Below are 22236 nucleotides of genomic sequence, written 5' to 3'. Positions count from 1 at the left end.
GCCAGTCTTTGAGCATGTCGGTCTCTGCCAAAGTGCACGGCAGCGCCGACGTGTGGAGCTGTAACTACGGTCAGGGACAGTACATGTCATTTACGGCCCACTGGGTGAACGTGGTGCCGGCACAGCCGCACCAGCAACTTGGACAGGTCACGACGCTTTTGCCTCCACGTTTGCACGTCCTTGGTCCAGCAAGCATGTCCGCCTCTACCACCTCTTTTTCCGCCGTGTCCTCAGCCGCCACCCCCGTGCCAAGTCCCATTACCCGACCGGCATATCACATGTGCAGGGCGCAACGGTGTCACGCTGTGCTGCACCTGGTATGCCTTGGCGAACGTAGTCACACAGGGGAGGAACTGCTGAGTGTAATGAACAGAGAAATCGACAGATGGCTGTCTCCGCGCAAACTAAAAATCGGAACCATGTTGACTGACAACGGAAAGAACATGGTGTCTGCTCTGCGTCAAGGAAGGTTGTGCCATGCGCCATGCATGGCTCACGTGTTCAATCTGGTTGTCAAGCGGTTCCTAAAATCCACCATCCCACTGCAAGACATCCTTAAAATGTCACGTAAACTGTGCATGCATTTCAGCCATTCCTACACCGCAAAGAACACCCTCATTGAGCTGCAGCGGCAGAACGGAATTCCACAGCATCGCCTGATCTGCGACGTTGCAACAAGGTGGAATTCAACCCTACACATGTTAGACCGCCTTTACGAGCAGCGAAAGGCCATCACCGATTTCCTGATGTTACAAGCGGATAAAGGTACTCCCCTGTGTAACTTAGATGTCAGCCATTGGCAGCTCATGCGTGACACCTGCCGCTTGCTCAGGCCCTTTGAGGAGGCCACGCTATTCGTGAGTCGGCAGGACTATGGGATGAACGACGTCATTCCTCTGTTGCACGTCCTGGAACAAATGCTGTTAACAATGGCTGGTCAGGGTGCGGTAGACGTGGCGCACAGATCTCAACGCCACATGACCCCTGTGGGGGCAGGACAGGAAGAAGAGGAGGAGGTAGAGGAGGACATTTGTGCTCAGGAATTATTGAGTGAAATGGGTGGTTTTTCCACTCAGCGGACAGGAGTGGAGGAGCAGGAGCATCTGGTAGAGGAGGAGGAGGAGGAGACAGAGGACCCAGACGCACCGTGGCAGTATGCTGTGGAGATGGAGGCAGGGAGTCCCTCGCATTCCTTGGCACAAATGGCCCATAGCATGCTCGGTTGCTTGCGTAGCGACAGCCGAATAATAACCATCAGACAGAGGGATGACTTTTGGCTGTCCACCTTGTTGGACCCTCGCTACCGGTCCAAAATGGTGGCCTTTTTCACACCTGCTGAGAGGGAGGCCAAAATTACGTACTATAAAAACCACCTATGTAGTCAGTTGGTCTCTGCCTTTGTGCGCCAACGTCCATCCTCAGACACTGTGGGCCCTGTGCGCTCGCGTTCCGCTGGCATGGCAGCAGGGGAGGGGTGGGGTGGTAGGAGCAGTGGCAGCTCCACCAGCAGCGGCTGCCTCAGTCTGCAGTCGATGATGAGTAGCTTTCTTCACCAGCGCAGTGAGGAAACTACTAACCAGCCGCAGCAGCAGCAGCAGCATCAGGTGGACCTGGAGCAGGAGCTCAAACAACAGGCTTGGGCCTACTTGGACAGCACCCTGCCAACCGAGGTAGACAATCCCCTTGACTACTGGGCAACGAAACTTGACCTTTGGCCCCAACTAGCTGAATTTGCCCTTGAAAGGCTGTCATGCCCGGCCAGTAGCGTGGCATCGGAGCGCGTGTTTAGTGCGGCAGGAGGTATTGTAACTCCGCGGAGGACACGACTGTCCACCCAAAGTGTGGAGAGACTCACGTTTGTGAAAATGAATCAGGCGTGGATTAGTCTGGATTTCAAACCACCAGTTCCTGACACAACTGACTAAATCCGCCATGAATCATGCCTCAAACATGTGCCACTTTCAGGTCTCCTCACACTGCTGGTGTGTTTAATTTTTTGACATAGGGTGCTGGCAGATTACGGGCCTCCTATAGCTGCTGCCAGGCCCCTAATCTGCCATAGGCCCCTATATACCACCTCCTCCTGCTGCTGCCAGGTCCAGAGTCTCTCATGGGTCCCTGTACGGCCTCCCATTGCTGCTGTCTCCATCGCCACACTCTGCTGCCATGTGCCACTTTCAGGTCTCTTCACACTGCTGGTGTGTTAAATTTTTTGACATAGGGTGCAGGCAGATTACGGGCCTCACATAGCTGCTGCCAGGCCCCTAATCTGCCATGGGCCCCTATATACCACCTCCTCCTGCTGCTGCCAGGTCCAGAGTCTCTCATGGGTCCCTGTACGGCCTCCCATTGCTGCTGTCTCCATCGCCACACTCTGCTGCCATGTGCCACTTTCAGGTCTCTTCACACTGCTGGTGTGTTTAATTTTTTGACATAGGGTGCTGCAAGATAACGGGCCTCACATAGCTGCTGCCAGGCCCCTAATCAGCCATGGGCCCCTATACCGCCTCCTCCTGCTGCTGCCAGGTCCAGAGTCTCTCATGCCATGTGCCACTTTCAGGTCTCTTCACACTGCTGGTGTGTTAAATTTTTTGACATAGGGTGCAGGCAGATTACGGGCCTCACATAGCTGCTGCCAGGCCCCTAATCTGCCATAGGCCCCTATATACCGCCTCCTCATGCTGCTGCCAGGTCCAGAGTCTCTCATGGGTCCCTGTACGGCCTCCCATTGCTGCTTTCTCCATCGCCACACTCTGCTGCCATGTGCCACTTTCAGGTCTCTTCACACTGCTGGTGTGTTAAATTTTTGGACATAGGGTGCAGGCAGATTACGGGCCTCACATAGCTGCTGCCAGGCCCCTAATCTGCCATGGGCCCCTATATACCGCCTCCTCATGCTGCTGCCAAGTCCAGAGTCTGTCATGGTCCCTGTACGGCCTCCCATTGCTGCTGTCTCCATCGCCACACTCTGCTGCCATGTGCCACTTTCAGGTCTCTTCACACTGCTGGTGTGTTAAATTTTTTGACATAGGGTGCAGGCAGATTACGGGCCTCACATAGCTGCTGCCAGGCCCCTAATCTGCCATGGGCCCCTATATACCGCCTCCTCATGCTGCTGCCAAGTCCAGAGTCTGTCATGGTCCCTGTACGGCCTCCCATTGCTGCTGTCTCCATCGCCACACTCTGCTGCCATGTGCCACTTTCAGGTCTCTTCACACTGCTGGTGTGTTAAATTTTTTGACATAGGGTGCAGGCAGATTACGGGCCTCACATAGCTGCTGCCAGGCCCCTAATCTGCCATGGGCCCCTATATACCGCCTCCTCATGCTGCTGCCAAGTCCAGAGTCTGTCATGGTCCCTGTACGGCCTCCCATTGCTGCTGTCTCCATCGCCACACTCTGCTGCCATGTGCCACTTTCAGGTCTCTTCACACTGCTGGTGTGTTAAATTTTTTGACATAGGGTGCAGGCAGATTACGGGCCTCACATAGCTGCTGCCAGGCCCCTAATCTGCCATGGGCCCCTATATACCGCCTCCTCATGCTGCTGCCAAGTCCAGAGTCTGTCATGGTCCCTGTACGGCCTCCCATTGCTGCTGTCTCCATCGCCACACTCTGCTGCCATGTGCCACTTTCAGGTCTCTTCACACTGCTGGTGTGTTAAATTTTTTGACATAGGGTGCAGGCAGATTACGGGCCTCACATAGCTGCTGCCAGGCCCCTAATCTGCCATGGGCCCCTATATACCACCTCCTCCTGCTGCTGCCAGGTCCAGAGTCTGTCATGGGTCCCTGTACGGCCTCCCATTGCTGCTGTCTCCATCGCCACACTCTGCTGCCATGTGCCACTTTCAGGTCTCTTCACACTGCTGGTGTGTTAAATTTTTTGACATAGGGTGCTGCAAGATAACGGGCCTCACATAGCTGCTGCCAGGCCCCTAATCAGCCATGGGCCCCTATACCGCCTCCTCCTGCTGCTGCCAGGTCCAGAGTCTCTCATGCCATGTGCCACTTTCAGGTCTCTTCACACTGCTGGTGTGTTAAATTTTTTGACATAGGGTGCTGGCAGATTACGGGCCTCACATAGCTGCTGCCAGGCCCCTAATCTGCCATGGGCCCCTATATACCACCTCCTCCTGCTGCTGCCAGGTCCAGAGTCTCTCATGGGTCCCTGTACGGCCTCCCATTGCTGCTGTCTCCATCGCCACACTCTGCTGCCATGTGCCACTTTCAGGTCTCTTCACACTGCTGGTGTGTTAAATTTTTTGACATAGGGTGCTGCAAGATAACGGGCCTCACATAGCTGCTGCCAGGCCCCTAATCAGCCATGGGCCCCTATACCGCCTCCTCCTGCTGCTGCCAGGTCCAGAGTCTCTCATGCCATGTGCCACTTTCAGGTCTCTTCACACTGCTGGTGTGTTAAATTTTTTGACATAGGGTGCAGGCAGATTACGGGCCTCACATAGCTGCTGCCAGGCCCCTAATCTGCCATAGGCCCCTATATACCGCCTCCTCATGCTGCTGCCAAGTCCAGAGTCTGTCATGGTCCCTGTACGGCCTCCCATTGCTGCTGTCTCCATCGCCACACTCTGCCATGTGCCACTTTCAGGTCTCTTCACACTGCTGGTGTGTTTAATTTTTTGACATAGGGTGCAGGCAGATTACGGGCCTCACATAGCTGCTGCCAGGCCCCTAATCTGCCATGGGCCCCTATATACCGCCTCCTCATGCTGCTGCCAAGTCCAGAGTCTGTCATGGTCCCTGTACGGCCTCCCATTGCTGCTGTCTCCATCGCCACACTCTGCTGCCATGTGCCACTTTCAGGTCTCTTCACACTGCTGGTGTGTTAAATTTTTTGACATAGGGTGCAGGCAGATTACGGGCCTCACATAGCTGCTGCCAGGCCCCTAATCTGCCATGGGCCCCTATATACCACCTCCTCCTGCTGCTGCCAGGTCCAGAGTCTCTCATGGGTCCCTGTACGGCCTCCCATTGCTGCTGTCTCCATCGCCACACTCTGCTGCCATGTGCCACTTTCAGGTCTCTTCACACTGCTGGTGTGTTAAATTTTTTGACATAGGGTGCTGCAAGATAACGGGCCTCACATAGCTGCTGCCAGGCCCCTAATCAGCCATGGGCCCCTATACCGCCTCCTCCTGCTGCTGCCAGGTCCAGAGTCTCTCATGCCATGTGCCACTTTCAGGTCTCTTCACACTGCTGGTGTGTTAAATTTTTTGACATAGGGTGCAGGCAGATTACGGGCCTCACATAGCTGCTGCCAGGCCCCTAATCTGCCATAGGCCCCTATATACCGCCTCCTCATGCTGCTGCCAAGTCCAGAGTCTGTCATGGTCCCTGTACGGCCTCCCATTGCTGCTGTCTCCATCGCCACACTCTGCCATGTGCCACTTTCAGGTCTCTTCACACTGCTGGTGTGTTTAATTTTTTGACATAGGGTGCAGGCAGATTACGGGCCTCACATAGCTGCTGCCAGGCCCCTAATCTGCCATGGGCCCCTATATACCGCCTCCTCATGCTGCTGCCAAGTCCAGAGTCTGTCATGGTCCCTGTACGGCCTCCCATTGCTGCTGTCTCCATCGCCACACTCTGCTGCCATGTGCCACTTTCAGGTCTCTTCACACTGCTGGTGTGTTAAATTTTTTGACATAGGGTGCAGGCAGATTACGGGCCTCACATAGCTGCTGCCAGGCCCCTAATCTGCCATGGGCCCCTATATACCGCCTCCTCATGCTGCTGCCAAGTCTAGAGTCTCTCATGGGTCCCTGTACGGCCTCCCATTGCTGCTGTCTCCATCGCCACACTCTGCTGCCATGTGCCACTTTCAGGTCTCTTCACACTGCTGGTGTGTTTAATTTTTTGACATAGGGTGCAGGCAGATTACGGGCCTCACATAGCTGCTGCCAGGCCCCTAATCTGCCATGGGCCCCTATATACCGCCTCCTCATGCTGCTGCCAAGTCCAGAGTCTGTCATGGTCCCTGTACGGCCTCCCATTGCTGCTGTCTCCATCGCCACACTCTGCTGCCATGTGCCACTTTCAGGTCTCTTCACACTGCTGGTGTGTTAAATTTTTTGACATAGGGTGCAGGCAGATTACGGGCCTCACATAGCTGCTGCCAGGCCCCTAATCTGCCATGGGCCCCTATATACCGCCTCCTCATGCTGCTGCCAAGTTCAGAGTCTGTCATGGGTCCCTGTACGGCCTCCCATTGCTGCTGTCTCCATCGCCACACTCTGCCATGTGCCACTTTCAGGTCTCCTCACACTGCTGGTGTGTTGAATTTTTTGACATAGGGTGCTGGCAGATTACGGGCCTCCTATAGCTGCTGCCAGGCCCCTAATCTGCCATAAGCCCCTATATACCGCCTCCTCATGCTGCTGCCAAGTCCAGAGTCTGTCATGGGTCCCTGTACGGCCTCCCATTGCTGCTGTCTCCATCGCCACACTCTGCCATGTGCCACTTTCAGGTCTCCTCACACACTGCTGGTGTGTTGAATTTTTTGACATAGGGTGCTGGCAGATTACGGGCCTCCTATAGCTGCTGCCAGGCCCCTAATCTGCCGTAGGCCCCTATATACCGCCTCCTCATGCTGCTGCCAGGTCCAGAGTCTCTCATGGGTCCCTGTACGGCCTCCCATTGCTGCTGTCTCCATCGCCACACTCTGCCATGTGCCACTTTCAGGTCTCCTCACACTGCTGGTGTGTTCCATTTTTTGTCATAGGGTGCTGGCAGATTATGGGCCTCCCATAACTGCTGCCAGGCCCCTAATCTGCCATGGGCCCCTATACCGACTCCTCATGCTGTGACGTTGCAACAAGGTGGAATTCAACCCTACATATGTTAGACCGCCTTTACGAACAGCAAAAGGCCATCACAGATTTCCTGATGTTAAAAGCAGATAAAGGTACTCCCTGTGTAACTTAGATGTCAGCCATTGGCAGCTCATGCGTGACACCTGCGCTTGCTCAGGCCCTTTGAGGAGGCCACGCTATTCGTGAGTCGGCAGGACTATGGGATGAACGACGTCATTCCTCTGTTGCACGTCCTGGAACAAATGCTGTTAACAATGGCTGGTCAGGGTGCGGTAGACGTGGCGCACAGATCTCAACGCCACATGGCCCCTGTGGGGGCAGGACTGGAAGAAGAGGAGGAGGTAGAGGAGGACATTGGTGCTCAGGAATTATTGAGTGAAATGGGTGGTTTTTCCACTCAGCGGACAGGAGTGGAGGAGCAGGAGCATCTGGTAGAGGAGGAGGAAGAGGAGACAGAGGACCTAGACGCACCGTGGCAGTATGCTGTGGAGATGGAGGCAGGGAGTCCCTCGCATTCCTTGGCACAAATGGCCCATAGCATGCTCGGTTGCTTGCGTAGCGACAGCCGAATAATAACCATCAGACAGAGGGATGACTTTTGGCTGTCCACCTTGTTGGACCCTCGCTACCGTTCAAAAATGGTGGCCTTTTTCACACCTGCTGAGAGGGAGGCCAAAATAACGTACTATAAAAAACACCTATGTAGTCAGCTGGTCTCTGCCTGTCTGCGCCAACGTCCATCCTCAGACACTGTGGGCCCTGTGCGCTCGTGTTCCGCTGCCATGGCAGCAGGGGAGGGGTGGGGTGGTAGGAGCAGTGGCAGCTCCACCAGCAGCGGCTGCCTCAGTCTGCAGTCGATGATGAGTAGCTTTCTTCACCAGCGCAGTGAGGAAACTACTAACCAGCCGCAGCAGCAGCAGCAGCATCAGGTGGACCTGGAGCAGGACCTCAAACAACAGGCTTAGGCCTACTTGGACAGCACCCTGCCAACCGAGGTAGACAATCCCCTTGACTACTGGGCAACGAAACTTGACCTTTGGCCCCAACTAGCTGAATTTGCCCTTGAAAGGCTGTCATGCCCGGCCAGTAGCGTGGCATCGGAGCGCGTGTTTAGTGCGGCAGGAGGTATTGCAACTCCGCGGAGGACACGACTGTCCACCCAAAGTGTGGAGAGACTCACGTTTGTGAAAATGAATCAGGCGTGGATTAGTCTGGATTTCAAACCACCAGTTCCTGACACAACTGACTAAATCCGCCATGAATCATGCCCCAAACATGTGCCACTTTCAGGTCTCCTCACACTGCTGGTGTGTTCCATTTTTTGTCATAGGGTGCTGGCAGATTACGGGCCTCCCATAGCTGCTGCCAGGCCCCTAATCTGCCATGGGCCCCTATACCGCCTCCTCATGCTGCTGCCAAGTCCAGAGTCTCTCATGGGTCCCTGTACGGCCTCCCATTGCTGCTGCCTCCATCGCCACACTCTGCCATGTGCCACTTTCAGGTCTCCTCACACTGCTGGTGTGTTCCATTTTTTGTCATAGGGTGCTAGCAGATTACGGGCCTCCCATAGCTGCTGCCAGGCCCCTAATCTGCCATGGGCCCCTATACCGCCTCCTCATGCTGCTGCCAAGTCCAGAGTCTCTCATGGGTCCCTGTACGGCCTCCCATTGCTGCTGTCTCCATCGCCACACTCTGCCATGTGCCACTTTCAGGTCTCCTCACACTGCTGGTGTGTTCCATTTTTTGTCATAGGGTGCTGGCAGATTACGGGCCTCCCATAGCTGCTGCCAGGCCCCTAATCTGCCATGGGCCCCTATACCGCCTCCTCATGCTGCTGCCAAGTCCAGAGTCTCTCATGGGTCCCTGTACGGCCTCCCATTGCTGCTGTCTCCATCGCCACACTCTGCCATGTGCCACTTTCAGGTCTCCTCACACTGCTGGTGTGTTCCATTTTTTGTCATAGGGTGCTGGCAGATTACGGACCTCCCATAGCTGCTGCCAGGCCCCTAATCTGCCATGGGCCCCTATACCGCCTCCTCATGCTGCTGCCAAGTCCAGAGTCTCTCATGGGTCCCTGTACGGCCTCCCATTGCTGCTGTCTCCATCGCCACACTCTGCCATGTGCCACTTTCAGGTCTCCTCACACTGCTGGTGTGTTCCATTTTTTGTCATAGGGTGCTGGCAGATTACGGGCCTCCCATAGCTGCTGCCAGGCCCCTAATCTGCCATGGGCCCCTATACCGCCTCCTCATGCTGCTGCCAGGTCCAGAGTCTCTCATGGGTCCCTGTACGGCCTCCCATTGCTGCTGTCTCCATCGCCACACTCTGCCATGTGCCACTTTCAGGTCTCCTCACACTGCTGGTGGGTTCCATTTTTTGTCATAGGGTGCTGGCAGATTACGGGCCTCCCATAGCTGCTGCCAGGCCCGTAATCTGCCATGGGCCCCCGTACCGACTCCTCATGCTGCTGCCAGGCCCGTAATCTGTCATGGGCCACTGTTGTCGCTTGTTGGCATATTCCGCTCGTTCAGATGCTCCTTCTCCTGCTACTCCTCTTCACGGATTCCGTCAGCAGTCTTTCTTGGAATCCGTTTCCAAGAGACAACAGTTTGCGAGCACGCACCCGACGGTGCAGAAGCTGAACGTCCTCCTGTCCAAGTTGCTGCTGCCAGGCTCGTAATCTGTCATGCGCCCCTGTACCGCCTCCTCATGCTGCTGCCAGGTCCAGAGTGTGTCATGGGCCCCCGTACCGACTCCTCATGCTGCTGCCAGGCCCGTAATCTGTCATGGGCCCCTGTACCGCCTCCCCATGCTGCTGCCAGGTCCAGAGTGTGTCATGGGTCCCTGTACGGCCTCCCATTGCTGCTGCCAGGCCCGTAATCTGCCATGGGCCCCTGTACCGACTCCTCATGCTGCTGCCAGGCCCGTAATCTGTCATGGGCCCCTGTACCGCCTCCTCATGCTGCTGCCAGGTCCAGAGTGTGTCATGGGTCCCTGTACGGCCTCCCATTGCTGCTGTCTCTATCGCCACACTCTGCCATGTGCCACTTTCAGGTCTCCTCACACTGCTGGTGGTTTCCATTTTTGTCATAGGGTGCTGTATGGCCTCCCATTGCTGCTGCCTCCACCGCCACACTGTGGCTCCACACTCTGGTTTTGGCCCCGTGACTGCCCAAATGAGTGAAGTGTGCGGTGATTCTAAGATCGACGGCACTCATCTGCATGTCATACTGACTGACAGTATTATTTCTCTTCCCCAGCAGACTCCAAGGGCATTTAAATTAAAGGTACAGTGTTCTGCACTAATATTAAGTCTCTCTGAAGCCTAGAAACACCCTTTTTTAAGTTAAATTCACAGCGAATTTATTCGACTCGAATCGAATATTGTCCACGAATTCGCCGAATCAGTCGAATCGAATTTTTCATTTCTTCGCTCATCTCTAAGCACACACTGATAACGCCTACTGGATGGGAGATCTGTCACAGCACACACACTGATAGTACTGCACTGGATGGGAGATCTGTGACCACACACACACACTGATAGTACTGCACTGGATGGGAGATCTGTGACCACACACACACACTGATAGTACTGCACTGGATGGGAGATCTGTGACCACACACACACTGATAGCACTGCACTGGATGGGAGATCTGTCACAGCACACACTGATAACGCCTACTGGATGGGAGATCTGTCACAGCACACACACTGATAACACTGCACTGGATGGGAGGTCTGTGACAGCACACACACTGATAGCACTGCACTGGATGGGAGATCTGTGACCACACACACACTGATAGCACTGCACTGGATGGGAGATCTGTCACAGCACACACTGATAACGCCTACTGGATGGGAGATCTGTCACAGCACACACACTGATAGTACTGCACTGGATGGGAGATCTGTGACCACACACACACTGATAGCACTGCACTGGATGGGAGATCTGTCACAGCACACACTGATAACGCCTACTGGATGGGAGATCTGTCACAGCACACACACTGATAGTACTGCACTGGATGGGAGATCTGTGACCACACACACACTGATAGCACTGCACTGGATGGGAGATCTGTGACCACACACACACTGATAGCACTGCACTGGATGGGAGATCTGTCACAGCACACACTGATAACGCCTACTGGATGGGAGATCTGTCACAGCACACACACTGATAACACTGCACTGGATGGGAGGTCTGTGACAGCACACACACTGATAGCACTGCACTGGATGGGAGATCTGTGACCACACACACACTGATAGCACTGCACTGGATGGGAGATCTGTCACAGCACACACTGATAACGCCTACTGGATGGGAGATCTGTCACAGCACACACACTGATAGTACTGCACTGGATGGGAGATCTGTGACCACACACACACTGATAGCACTGCACTGGATGGGAGATCTGTCACAGCACACACTGATAACGCCTACTGGATGGGAGATCTGTCACAGCACACACACTGATAACACTGCACTGGATGGGAGGTCTGTGACAGCACACACACTGATAACACTGCACTGGATGGGGGATCTGTGACGTCATATGACGTCCTCCCAGAACGAGAGAACCACCTTGCGCCTATCATATTACTATATGGCAGGCAGGAGGTGGTTAAACACAAACTGTGCAGCTTTGACTAAAGTTGAATAATACCCTTGCTATAGGAGTAGGCCATTTATGTACCTTGTGAAGCCTGACTGGAATACTCCCAGGACATTGCTAAGTTGTTCCAGGACATTGCTAAGTGAGACCTAGTCATTACTGCTCACCTTCTCCATCACAGGAGTGAGCTCTCAGATGCTCAGCTCAGGGGGCAGAAAGAGCATGCGAGGGGGTCTGAATCAGAGAAAAAGCTTATTTCTGTGATGGTGGAGGTGAGCAGTAATGACTAGGCCTCAATTAGCAATGTCCTGGAAGTCCTTAGCAACGTCCTGGGAGTATTACTGTCAGGCTTCATGAGGTACATAAATGGCCTACACCTGCAGCAAGAACATTATTCAACTTTAGTCAGAAGCACACAGTTTGCTTTTATCCACAGTCACCCCTTACCTGCATAAGCAGTTCTTTAGTGAAGGTGACCTATCCTTTTAAAGCAGGACTAAAGTCTGCAATAAGTACCTCTGTTTCAATAGTCCCTGGCTTTTTCCAGGTGCCTGTCTTTGGCCAATGTGGGATGACATCACTTCCATGCATGCACAGCCATCTTGGCACACATGTACCATGCCATTGAGCTGCCCATTCTATAGAAAACTGCGAGCAGGCAGGTGTATTGTATTGCAGAGGACACATTGGGGTTGATTTACTAAAATGTAGAGTGTAAGATCTGGTGCTCCTGTGCATGGTAGCCAATCAGCTTCTAACTGCAGTTTGTTCAGTTAAGCTTTGACAAAGAAGCCTGGAAGCTGATTGGCTGCTATGCAGAGCTGCACCAGATTCAGCACTCTCCAATTTTAGTAAATCATCTCCTTTTACAATAAAGAGCCTGTCTGCTTGCCATTTTTTTTTTTCAATTTTAGACATTAGTTCCACTTAAAAAGTTGAAAGCAGGTTTCCAACCAATTTCAATAGTTTGTTTGGGCTAAGCTCTTTCCATTACTAAGGCCCTGTTCACATTTGGGTGATTAGGGATCGCGGGCAGAATCGGTGTGATTTGGGTGCCATTCATTTTGAATGGCATCCCAAATGTGGTGTGTTTTTGCCTCACAGGAATCACAGCAAAGCATGCGTGTAAAATCGGGCCTAACTAAGGGCCAGCGTTTTGGTCCCTGAACTCCTTTGGAGAAACAAACACATATAGGGAAGCCCACTCAAGTGAACAGGCTGCCTTATGTGCAACGCGCATGAATCGCACTTTTAAAAATCGCAAGTGGGAACCTGCGTTCCTGCGAAGCATTATGTGATGGGGCCTAAGTGATGCAGCCACTGTGTATCAGCTGCATACAGTATACAGCATTGCGTTCCACATCACTACTTTCTGTCTGCTTCCGGAACAAAATCAAGTCAACCTGAGTGCTTCTCACCATTTAGGAGGCGCTTTGTACTTTTATCAATCAATACAAGGCTTCCTCTGAGCACACTAGTAAATGTAACAGTTATCATTCAAGACATGCCTTGTAACTGTCTTGGGAAACAGTTAAAGAGCTAAACCAATTAACAGTTTCAAAACGTTACATTTCCGGGCATGCCAGGATTGCTAACTGTCACATTTTCGTGTTCTCAACCAAACTGTCAAACCATCAAATGCCTGGTGTCATAACTGATCACATGTGCAGTACCATGGCAGTTGAAGTTTAAACAGAAGCTAAGGTGGCAGCTTCCTTGGCTGAAAAGGATGGGAGGGTTTAACTCTGCTTTAAGCCCCCGGTCACATCGGGTGCGATTTGACATGTGATTTGCATGCCAGGCAACTTGCAAATCATATGCCAAGTCGCACCCTGTTATCTGCTATTAGAGCGGTCATATTGGTGTGGTTCCGACTTGGACGGAGCCGCACCAATTTCTAAAGTAGTGCATGCACTACTTTTGTTGCGACTTGCATAGACATTTGTTTGAGATGTCTTGCAAATCGCAAGGAAATCGTCAGGTCACCCTATTTTGAAATCGTGCGACTTCACTGTAAGCTTTGATCGGCTTTGATGTGACTGGGGTGTTAAGCAGAACTAAACCCACTTGTTTAACAGTTTGCTGAAACTGTTAAATTGAAGGCAAGCATGCCATGAATGATAACCATCACAGTTGCTTGTATTCCCAACAGAACTGTAAGCCATCAAATGGCTGTTATCATAACTGATCACATGTGCAGCACCATGCAACTACAGATGAAATAGAAGCTTAGGCAGGCCGTATATCGGCCAAATTTTCGGCTGATAAACTAAAAATCGGTCAGCCACGTTGCCGATGCTGCCACCCATGTCCACGAATAACAGCCGTTTTTTGTGGATTTTCCAGCATGACCGATAAAAATATTATTATTGTTATTATATTATACAGGATTTATATAGCACCAACAGTTTGCTCAGCGCTTTACAATATAACGGGAGACAATACAGTAACAATACAGTTCAATACAAGAGGGATTTGAGGGCCCTGCTCTTCGGAGCTTACAATCTAGGAGGGAGGGGCTAGTGGTACAAAAGGTAGTAACTGTGGGGGATGGATTGGTTGGAAGAGTAGAAGATTCCAGTATTAGCTGAGGGCAGGATAGGCTTCCCTGAAGAGAGAGGTTTTCAGAGATCGCCTAAAAGTGAGCAGAGTAGGCGATAGTCTGATAAATTGGGGTAGTGAGTTCCAGAGGATGTGGGAAGCTCCGGAGAAGTCCTGGAGACAAGGGAGCTAGAGAGTAGGAAGTCTTGCGAGGAGCGGAGAGTACGGTTTGGGTGATATTTAGAGACAAGATCGGTGATGTAATTTGGGGCAGAGTTATAAATGGCTTTATACGTTATTGTTAGTGTTTTGAATTTTATTCGTTGGGCAATGGGAAGCCAGTGGAGGGATTGGCAGAGAGGGGTGGCAGATATAGAATGGTTAGTAAGCTGGATGAGTCTGGCAGAAGCATTCATGATAGACTGAAGAGGGTATAGCCTGCGATGAGGTAGGCCACTGAGGAGGGAGTTACAATAGTCAAGGCAAGATATAACAAGGGAGTGAATAAGTTGCTTAGTGGTTTCCGAGGTTAGGAACGGGCGTATCTTGGAGATGTTGCGGAGGTGAAGTCTACAAGATTTGGACAGTGATTGGATTTGGGGCTGAAAGGACAGATGGGAGTCTAGGATTACACCTAGTACATTGGCATGAGGGAAACTGATGGTTGTATTATTGATCTTCATGGAGAAGTCAGGGGAGGGGGCACTGGCTGGAGGGAATACTAAGAGCTCAGTTTTGGAAAGACTGAGTTTGAGGAAGTGGAGTGACATCCATGCCGATATGTCACTTAAATAAATGAGGAGATCCGCAAAAAACAGCCGATGGGCTGGCCCCACTAACGGCGTGATTATCGGCCGATTTTTCGTGCAGACGAAACGACCCGTCTATGGCCTGCCTAAGATGGCAGATTCCCTGGCTGTAAAGGATGGAAGGGTTGAGGGTAGAGATGAGCTCAGGCATGTTGGAGTACTAGTGTGATTATTGCCTAAGCTATTCTGCCAGGAAGCTATTGCTATGGACCGTCAGCCATAAGCAGTTGAGGAATTCCCCACCCAGTCAGGGTCCAACAGTTGAGAACCCCTCATTTATAAAACTGCATAATGTAATATGTAATCTTAATTATATAACGTAATCATGGCCATTTCCAAAGTCCTTTTCAATATTTTTTAAATTCCATTCAAATAGTACCTGATGATCTTCCCACGAAGGTCCTCGTTCAGGCGTTTAGTGCCTATTCACACTTGCCTGTTTTTTTTTTCTTCGTTTTTTTTTTTTTTTATAAATTCTTTATTTTGATTTTGAATAAAATACATAGAAAATAAGTTTGCAATAATTTTCTGGATCTAAGCAACATTACCACCTCCAAATTAAACTTAGTATTTTTCTTTTTAATCCAGCAGAAGTCTGAATCTAATGTAAGTGCTATAAATTGGATAGGATATATGTACCCCATCAGAGTGCCCCCCAGTGCCAGGTTTCTCCTTCAGTGCTCCCTCCCAGCGCTGGGTGTTCCCATCTCTGAGTGCCCCCTGGCACCAGGTGTCCCCAACAGAGTGCCCACTTACACCACCCCATTGCCCATATAATGGTGATAAAGGCAGACCTAATTCAAAGGCCAGCTTTGGTGACATTCATGACTCACTCCATAGGTGCAATGGAGTAGTGAGGGGTAGACACCCTAGAGCAGAAAGTGGTATTCCCAGAATCACCAGATGAAAATAAAGGACAAAATAGCCTAAAAACAATAAAACTACAGCAGCTATTACTTTTAAGGACAAGTATACTGCAATACAACACATTTTTGTTTAGTTATGCTGTAACCGTATGCAGGAAACACGAAGATTATTAAATGTACTGGATCTAATGTCATTGGTTTTCACAAAAGGTAACATCTACATTTTTTTTTTCATTGTTCAGTCTAAATTACCAACTATAACTATAATATATTGGTATTGCAACTTGGTTATTATTGTACCTTTTTGGATCTTTTATTGTACAGATGTTATTAGGTACTGTTTATATTAATATGATTGATTCTCTTCACAGGAGGATCTGACCTGCTTTAGAGACATAAGACCTGGAGCCCCGCATCATTATCTAGTGGTACCCAAGAAGCATGTAGGGAACTGCAAGACCTTAACCAATGAACATGTACCACTAGGTAAGACAAGTTGCATGTATGATTAGCATCATATACTGTTTTGTTTCCATGGCATCTTCCATGACCACCTAGAACCGTGGTCTCCAAACTGCTGCCCCAGGGCCAGATGTGGCACTATTCCTGCCTTTATATGGCCCTTGGGACACTATTCCACCAACTCATACCAATCACCCTACTAACACCATCGATGGGGCACTATTCTCATTGTTATTAACAATGGGGCACTATTCCTTCAATTAAAACCAGTGATGTCAGATCATCTTTTACTCCCACTGGCCACAGTCCGGCCCTCCTAAAACCTGGAGGACAGTAAACTGTCTCTTTTGCATAAAACGTTTGGAGATCCCTGACCTAGAATATAGGAAATGTTTCTACCAGCTACATCATAGTATAGAAAATAGAACAAATAAAGACCTTGGCCTTCCACCCTTCTCATTGTCCTTTAGTGCCAAGGGTATGTAGCATCAGTATGTTTCTTTCTGATGTCATAGTTGAGTACCTGTTTCAGATTGGTCATCAAGCTGCAGTGCCAGGTCATATGCCAGGAGTCATGCATTATCCAAAAGTCTTCCTGAATCCAAAGCAAGTTGCTCAGTTTGATTTACTTACATAGAGATTACTGGAGGTTTCGAATTTGCAGTTGCCTGGGGGGTTGCTTTAACGTAGAAGTTCAGCCAAAGCTCATTTGGCTGTATGTCTCCTGTGGATCACAGGAGTGTAGTGCCACTCCTGTGAACCATTTTCAACCAACAGCAGGCTAAAGTCTGCTGTCAGCAGACAGGGGGGGGGGGGTTTGCAGAGCAGACAACTGTGACTGAAAGTGCTCAGAGTGGCAGGAATAACTGAGCGATCAGCAGTGTCTGATCGCTCAGTTCCCACCCTTAGAACTGGCAGGGGGACAGATGCAGCATTGATTTAAAAACACAAAAAACATACTTCTTTTTTAAAGTGTATTTTCACTTTTCGTATATAGTCAGGACCTAGCGAGCGCACGTGAAAGCAGCTATATGCACCAAAAGGAACCACAAAACCTTTCTGGGACAAGTATAAAATAAAGTGCAGCGCTAAAATAAAAGATATCCAATAGTATAAAAATCATATGTAAAACACTTCTATATAAGTATAAGCAATGAGTCCAAAGCTAAATATCATGTGATGACTCGGTTAGCCCAGTGTGAAATCTGATCCGGTATCCAGGTGAAAAAGAATGGAAAGATTGCCCACTCACCAGAAGCGCAATCTTAATGCGCATATAGAGATCCCAAATGGCCAGAGGTCCCGTGCAGGTACTGCCTGGTACTCGGATGTTCCTCAGGGGGTCCCTCTGTATGGTTGTGGGTATGCCGGTCTGGTCTATGACTCGCTTCTTTAGCCTGGACAGGTTACCTGGAATCCTGGGCTGGGGTGTGAAAGCTCTTACACCAGAACTCTGCAGAAGCACATTCCCACAAGGTTTGAGATCTTTAGCTTTCCCAGAATCTCATCAGAAGGCCGAGTGACATCACCAGGACGTAACTGGAGGCAGCCATGACAGGGAAACACTGGGAAATGTAGCAAACTACAACTCCCGGTACCCTCTACGAGGGATACTACGGGAGCCGGTAAGGGCCAATCAGCAGACAATGTCGTTGCAGTGATCAGTACGGACTCAGGAAGTGAGATGGCCGGAGAAATAATCCTGTTATACAATGTTACCAATCCACCGATTTATTTTCACTTTTGCAACCAAATTGGGATAATGCATACTTTTTATGTTTGTTTACATGTTCATTGCATCTTAAAACATCAGATTTCGTTTTCTGGCAACTTCAGCTCTGAAAAATCCTGCTATTTCTCTTTGTTTATAAGGGGCTGGGTAGCGGTGTTTGTGATAATTAACCCCGTCTGTACTGTGCTGACAGATCTCATTATCAGTTACTAGAGTTGAACACTGTGGGGTTTATTTACTAAAGCTGGAGAGTCCAAAATCAGACTCCCTTCTGCATAGAAACCAATCAGCTTCTAACCTCAGCTTGTTCAATGAAGCTTTGGCAATGAAACCTGGAAGCTGATTGGTTTCTATGCAGAATGGAGTCTGATTTTGGACTCTCCAGCTTTAGTAAATAAACCCCTGTGTGTCCTAACAAAGGGGTAAAGATTTAAAAAAAAATATGTATAAGCTGCAGTAACAACTTATATCTCTACGCTTAAATGGTGAAAATAAAACGCTAATTAAATATGGTCTAACAAAGCATCCGTTTGAATAATAAAAATATAAATAAATGAGTAGTTAGATTCATTCTCATAAACAGCGGTCATGTGTAAACCAATAACACATAAAAAAAGGAGAGGAAATAAAGAAGCTTCCACCAAAATGTAAAATTGTGAATAAAGTTCAGTTCATTTATTTTATGTGGTTGTTCAATCCACCATCATTGTGATCCTGCAGTGATTAACACCCCATCGAATTAAGAACTCACCAGATGCTGGGTCACATTGAGTCAAAAGAAAAAGCATATTGTGTGCATACAACTCCAAATGTACTGACAGCCGCTTTAGCGCCTAGTGACAGTCTCACCACACACTTTCTGATATGGACTCCCGCAACAGTGGTCACGTGATCACACCATGTGGTCCCTGTGTGCGCACTGACATCACAGATGGTCACGCCCTGACGTTTTTCATCATTCCGACTTCCCCTGAGGGTGTTATGTGTTATTGGTTTACATATGACCCTTTGGTTTAGGGTAAATTCAGTATAACAGAGCGCTGTTTATGAGAACGATTCTAACTACTCATTTATTTAAAGATTAAAAGTTGACCACCTGGATCTTCAGACCCCTTTTAGCTTTGGCCCTGACCTCCCCCACCTTTCCAGGCACTGCCATCTGGTGCACAGATGTTATTGCCTGATCTTCCCTGTTTCTGTGCATGTGAATCCCTGGAGGTTTGGGACTTCTATATCCACACCATCTTCATGCATGCACAGAATACTGCATATGTGAAGATGTGCCACAGGGCTGTTGTGGGACCCAAAGCCCTGCGGCTTATCTGTGCACCTGCAGAATCTGGGGGAGGCAAAAGTGCTGCATTGCGATAAAGAAAGTTAAAAAAAAGATTAATATTAATTGAAATTAATATCAGAGAGAGAGGGGGGAAAATATTATTATTATATTATTATTATTTTTTAGTGTAAAGGTCCACATTGCCCACTTGCTCCCCAGCATATATGTATGTCCTGGGTGGCAAGCGGGTATAACATTTTACTGCTGGTGATTGACTTTCAGGTAAAAGTGATCTGAATGGCTTCATTATTATTATTATTATACAGTATTTATAAAGCGCCGATAGTTCGCTCAGCACTGTACATTACAAAGGGGGACAGAACATGTGACAGAACAATACCAATACAATACAAAACATGAGGGGATTGAGGGCCCTGCTCTTTCGAGCTTACAATCTAGGAGGGAGGGGATGGTGGCACAGGAGGAGATAGCTGTGGGGGATGGAGTGGTAGGAAGAGTGGAGGAGGTTGGCAAGTTTGCAGGGGGTGGGGTAGGCTTCCCTGAAGAGATGGGTTTTCAGGGTGCGCCTAAAGGAGAGGAGAGTAGGTGATAATCTGATGGGTTGGAGCAGGGAGTTCCAGAGGATGGGTGACACCCTGGAGAAGTCCTGGAGGCGGCCATGGGAGGAGGAGATCAGGGAACTAGAGAGAAGGAGGTCTTGTGAGGAGCGGAGTGTGCGTGCTGGCTGGTACTTGGATATTAGGTCAGTGATGTAGTTCGGGGCAGTGTGGTGGACAGCTTTGTACGTCAGTGTTAGGATTTTGAATTTGATCCGTTGCGGAATCGGAAGCCAGTGGAGGGATTGGCAGGGGGAGGGGGCCCCCTTCCGAGCCCTGTAAAATTGATAAATTCATAGGTGCTTGATCAATTTTACAGGGCTCGGAAGGGGGCCCCTGCCACCTGCCACTGTTCCTGCGCTCTCCCATTCCACTGGACATGGTGGGCGCTTGACCCTTTGGGCATGATTGTTCCAGATGGACATACTTTAGTAAAAGCCCTTTTATTAAGTTACAGTGCCTTGAAAAAGTATTCATACCCTTTGAAATTTTCCACATTTTGTCATGTTACAACAAAAAAACGTAAATGTATTTTATTGGGATTTTATGTGATAGACCAACACAAAGTGGCACATAATTGTGAAGCGGAAGAAAAATGATAAATGGTTTTTAACATGTTTTACAAATGAACATCTGAAAAGCGTGGCGTGTTTTTGTGTTCAACTGTTCAATCCACCATCCAAAAATGGAAAGAGTATGGCACAACTGCAAACTTACCAAGACATGGCCATCCACCTAAACTGACAGGGTGGGCAAGCAGAGCATTAATCAGAGAAGCAGCCAAGAGGCCCATGGTAACTCTGGAGGAGCTGCAGAGATCCACAGCCCAGGTGGGAGAATCTGTCCACAGGACAACTATTAGTCATGCTCTCCACAAATCTGGCCTTTATGGAAGAGTGGCAAGAAGAAAGCCATTGTTGAAAGAAAGCCATAAGAAGTCTCATTTACAGTTTTCAAGAAGCCATGTGGGAGAAGGTGCTCTGGTCAAATGAGACCAAAATTGAACTTTCTGGCCTAAAATTAAAACTCTATGTGTGGCGAAAGACAAACACTGCACATCACCCTGAACACACCATCCCCACCGTGAAACATGTTGGTGGCAGCATCATGTTGTGGGGATGCTTTTCTTCAGCAGGGACAGGGAAGCTGGTCAGAGCTGATGGGAAGCTGGATGGAGCCAAATACAGGGCAATCTCAGAAGAAAACCTGTTAGCGTCTGCAAAAGACTTGAGACAGGGGCGGAGGTTCACCTTCCATCAGGACAATGACCCTAAACATACAGCCAGAGCTTCAATGGAATGGATAGATCAAAGTATATTCATGTGTTAGAATGGCCCAGTCAAAGTCCAGACCTAAATCCAATTGAGAATCTGTGGCAAGACTTGAAAATTGCTGTTCACAGACGCTCTCCATCCAGTCTGACAGAGCTTGAGCTATTTTGCAAAGAAGAATGGGCAGAAATTTCACTTTCTAGATGTATAAAGCTGGTAGAGACATATCCAAAAAAATTTCCAGCTGTAATTGCAGTGAAAGGTGGTTCTACAAAGTATTGACTCGGGGGCTGAATACAAATGCACACCACACTTTTCCTTGAATGGGCTGTCACTATTCTAGAATAAACAAAAATACACCTGCACTGTTTTTCCCAGTGCGGCACACCACAACAAACGGTAGTTTTTGCACTAACACTGCAAATATCTGTATCTTGATAGTTAAATAATGCTGTGAATGTATGGTATGACGTAGCTTTTTAAAAATTTCTCCTACCTGTCCCAATAAATAGGTAGGGGCAATCAGCTCTGGCCTTTTGTGCAGGGCTGTGCAAGTTTGTAGGAATCATGATATGTTTCAGTTATTGATAATATGTCTTCTGTTTTACACACCTAATGTAGACATACTGGTAGTCATCATAAACCAGAGTTACTAATACAGTATGTTCAAGTAAAGGGTTTTTTCATCTGCTATCATATTAGATGTTCAATTAGGCCTCATTCACATGGACATTCTACAGTGCACACATGTGCAAGCACTCTTTGCCTGCATGGGGATGCACAGCTGTTTTGTGCATCCTCCATGCAGACAGTCCCATAAACTCATCTCAGGTGATTGGCTGGAACCTTACTGAACTCAGGTGGTCAGTATACTAACTAGACAGCTAGCATCCTCAGAAGAGGATTGGCAGTGGCCACCTATGTGTCTCTCAGGATAAGTCTGCTTTAACTAGCTAAACTGCTTCTGTTAGTTCAAATCACTAGTTTTGATGTCTCTTATTTTTTGATGTTCTTAACTACTTTTTTTGTGCTCATCTTCTAGTTCAGAATATGATAGAAGTTGGGAAGAATGTGCTACAGAAAAATCATGTTGCAGATGTGGAGGATATAAGGTAATCCTGTTCTGTTGAAATTGGTGAATGAAGTTGTGTAAATGCTGTGGTGCGGTATGGTGCCATTCATTCTGAATGGTATATC

The 22236-nt window shown here is 49.2% G+C and overlaps 1 protein-coding gene across 1 annotated transcript in view; it reads left to right on the top strand.

Annotated features, from left to right (window-relative positions):
• HINT3 (histidine triad nucleotide binding protein 3) overlaps positions 1 to 22236 on the top strand; it is a 37877-nt gene that overhangs the window by 7352 nt on the left and 8289 nt on the right. Inside the window, exons 2-3 of the mRNA XM_089686449.1 lie at positions 16053 to 16167; positions 22082 to 22151. Of these exons, the coding sequence (XP_089542575.1) occupies positions 16053 to 16167; positions 22082 to 22151 (185 nt within the window). The remainder of the gene's footprint in view (positions 1 to 16052; positions 16168 to 22081; positions 22152 to 22236) is intronic.

The sequence above is a fragment of the Staurois parvus genome, unplaced genomic scaffold (assembly GCF_062004578.1).
Source record: "Staurois parvus isolate SC_StPar_1 unplaced genomic scaffold, SC_StPar_1.0 ptg000397l, whole genome shotgun sequence".
In the NCBI taxonomy this organism is placed as follows: domain Eukaryota; kingdom Metazoa; phylum Chordata; class Amphibia; order Anura; family Ranidae; genus Staurois; species Staurois parvus.
Note: the sequence above shows the minus strand (reverse complement) of the source record. Positions and strands in the feature narration are given on the sequence as shown.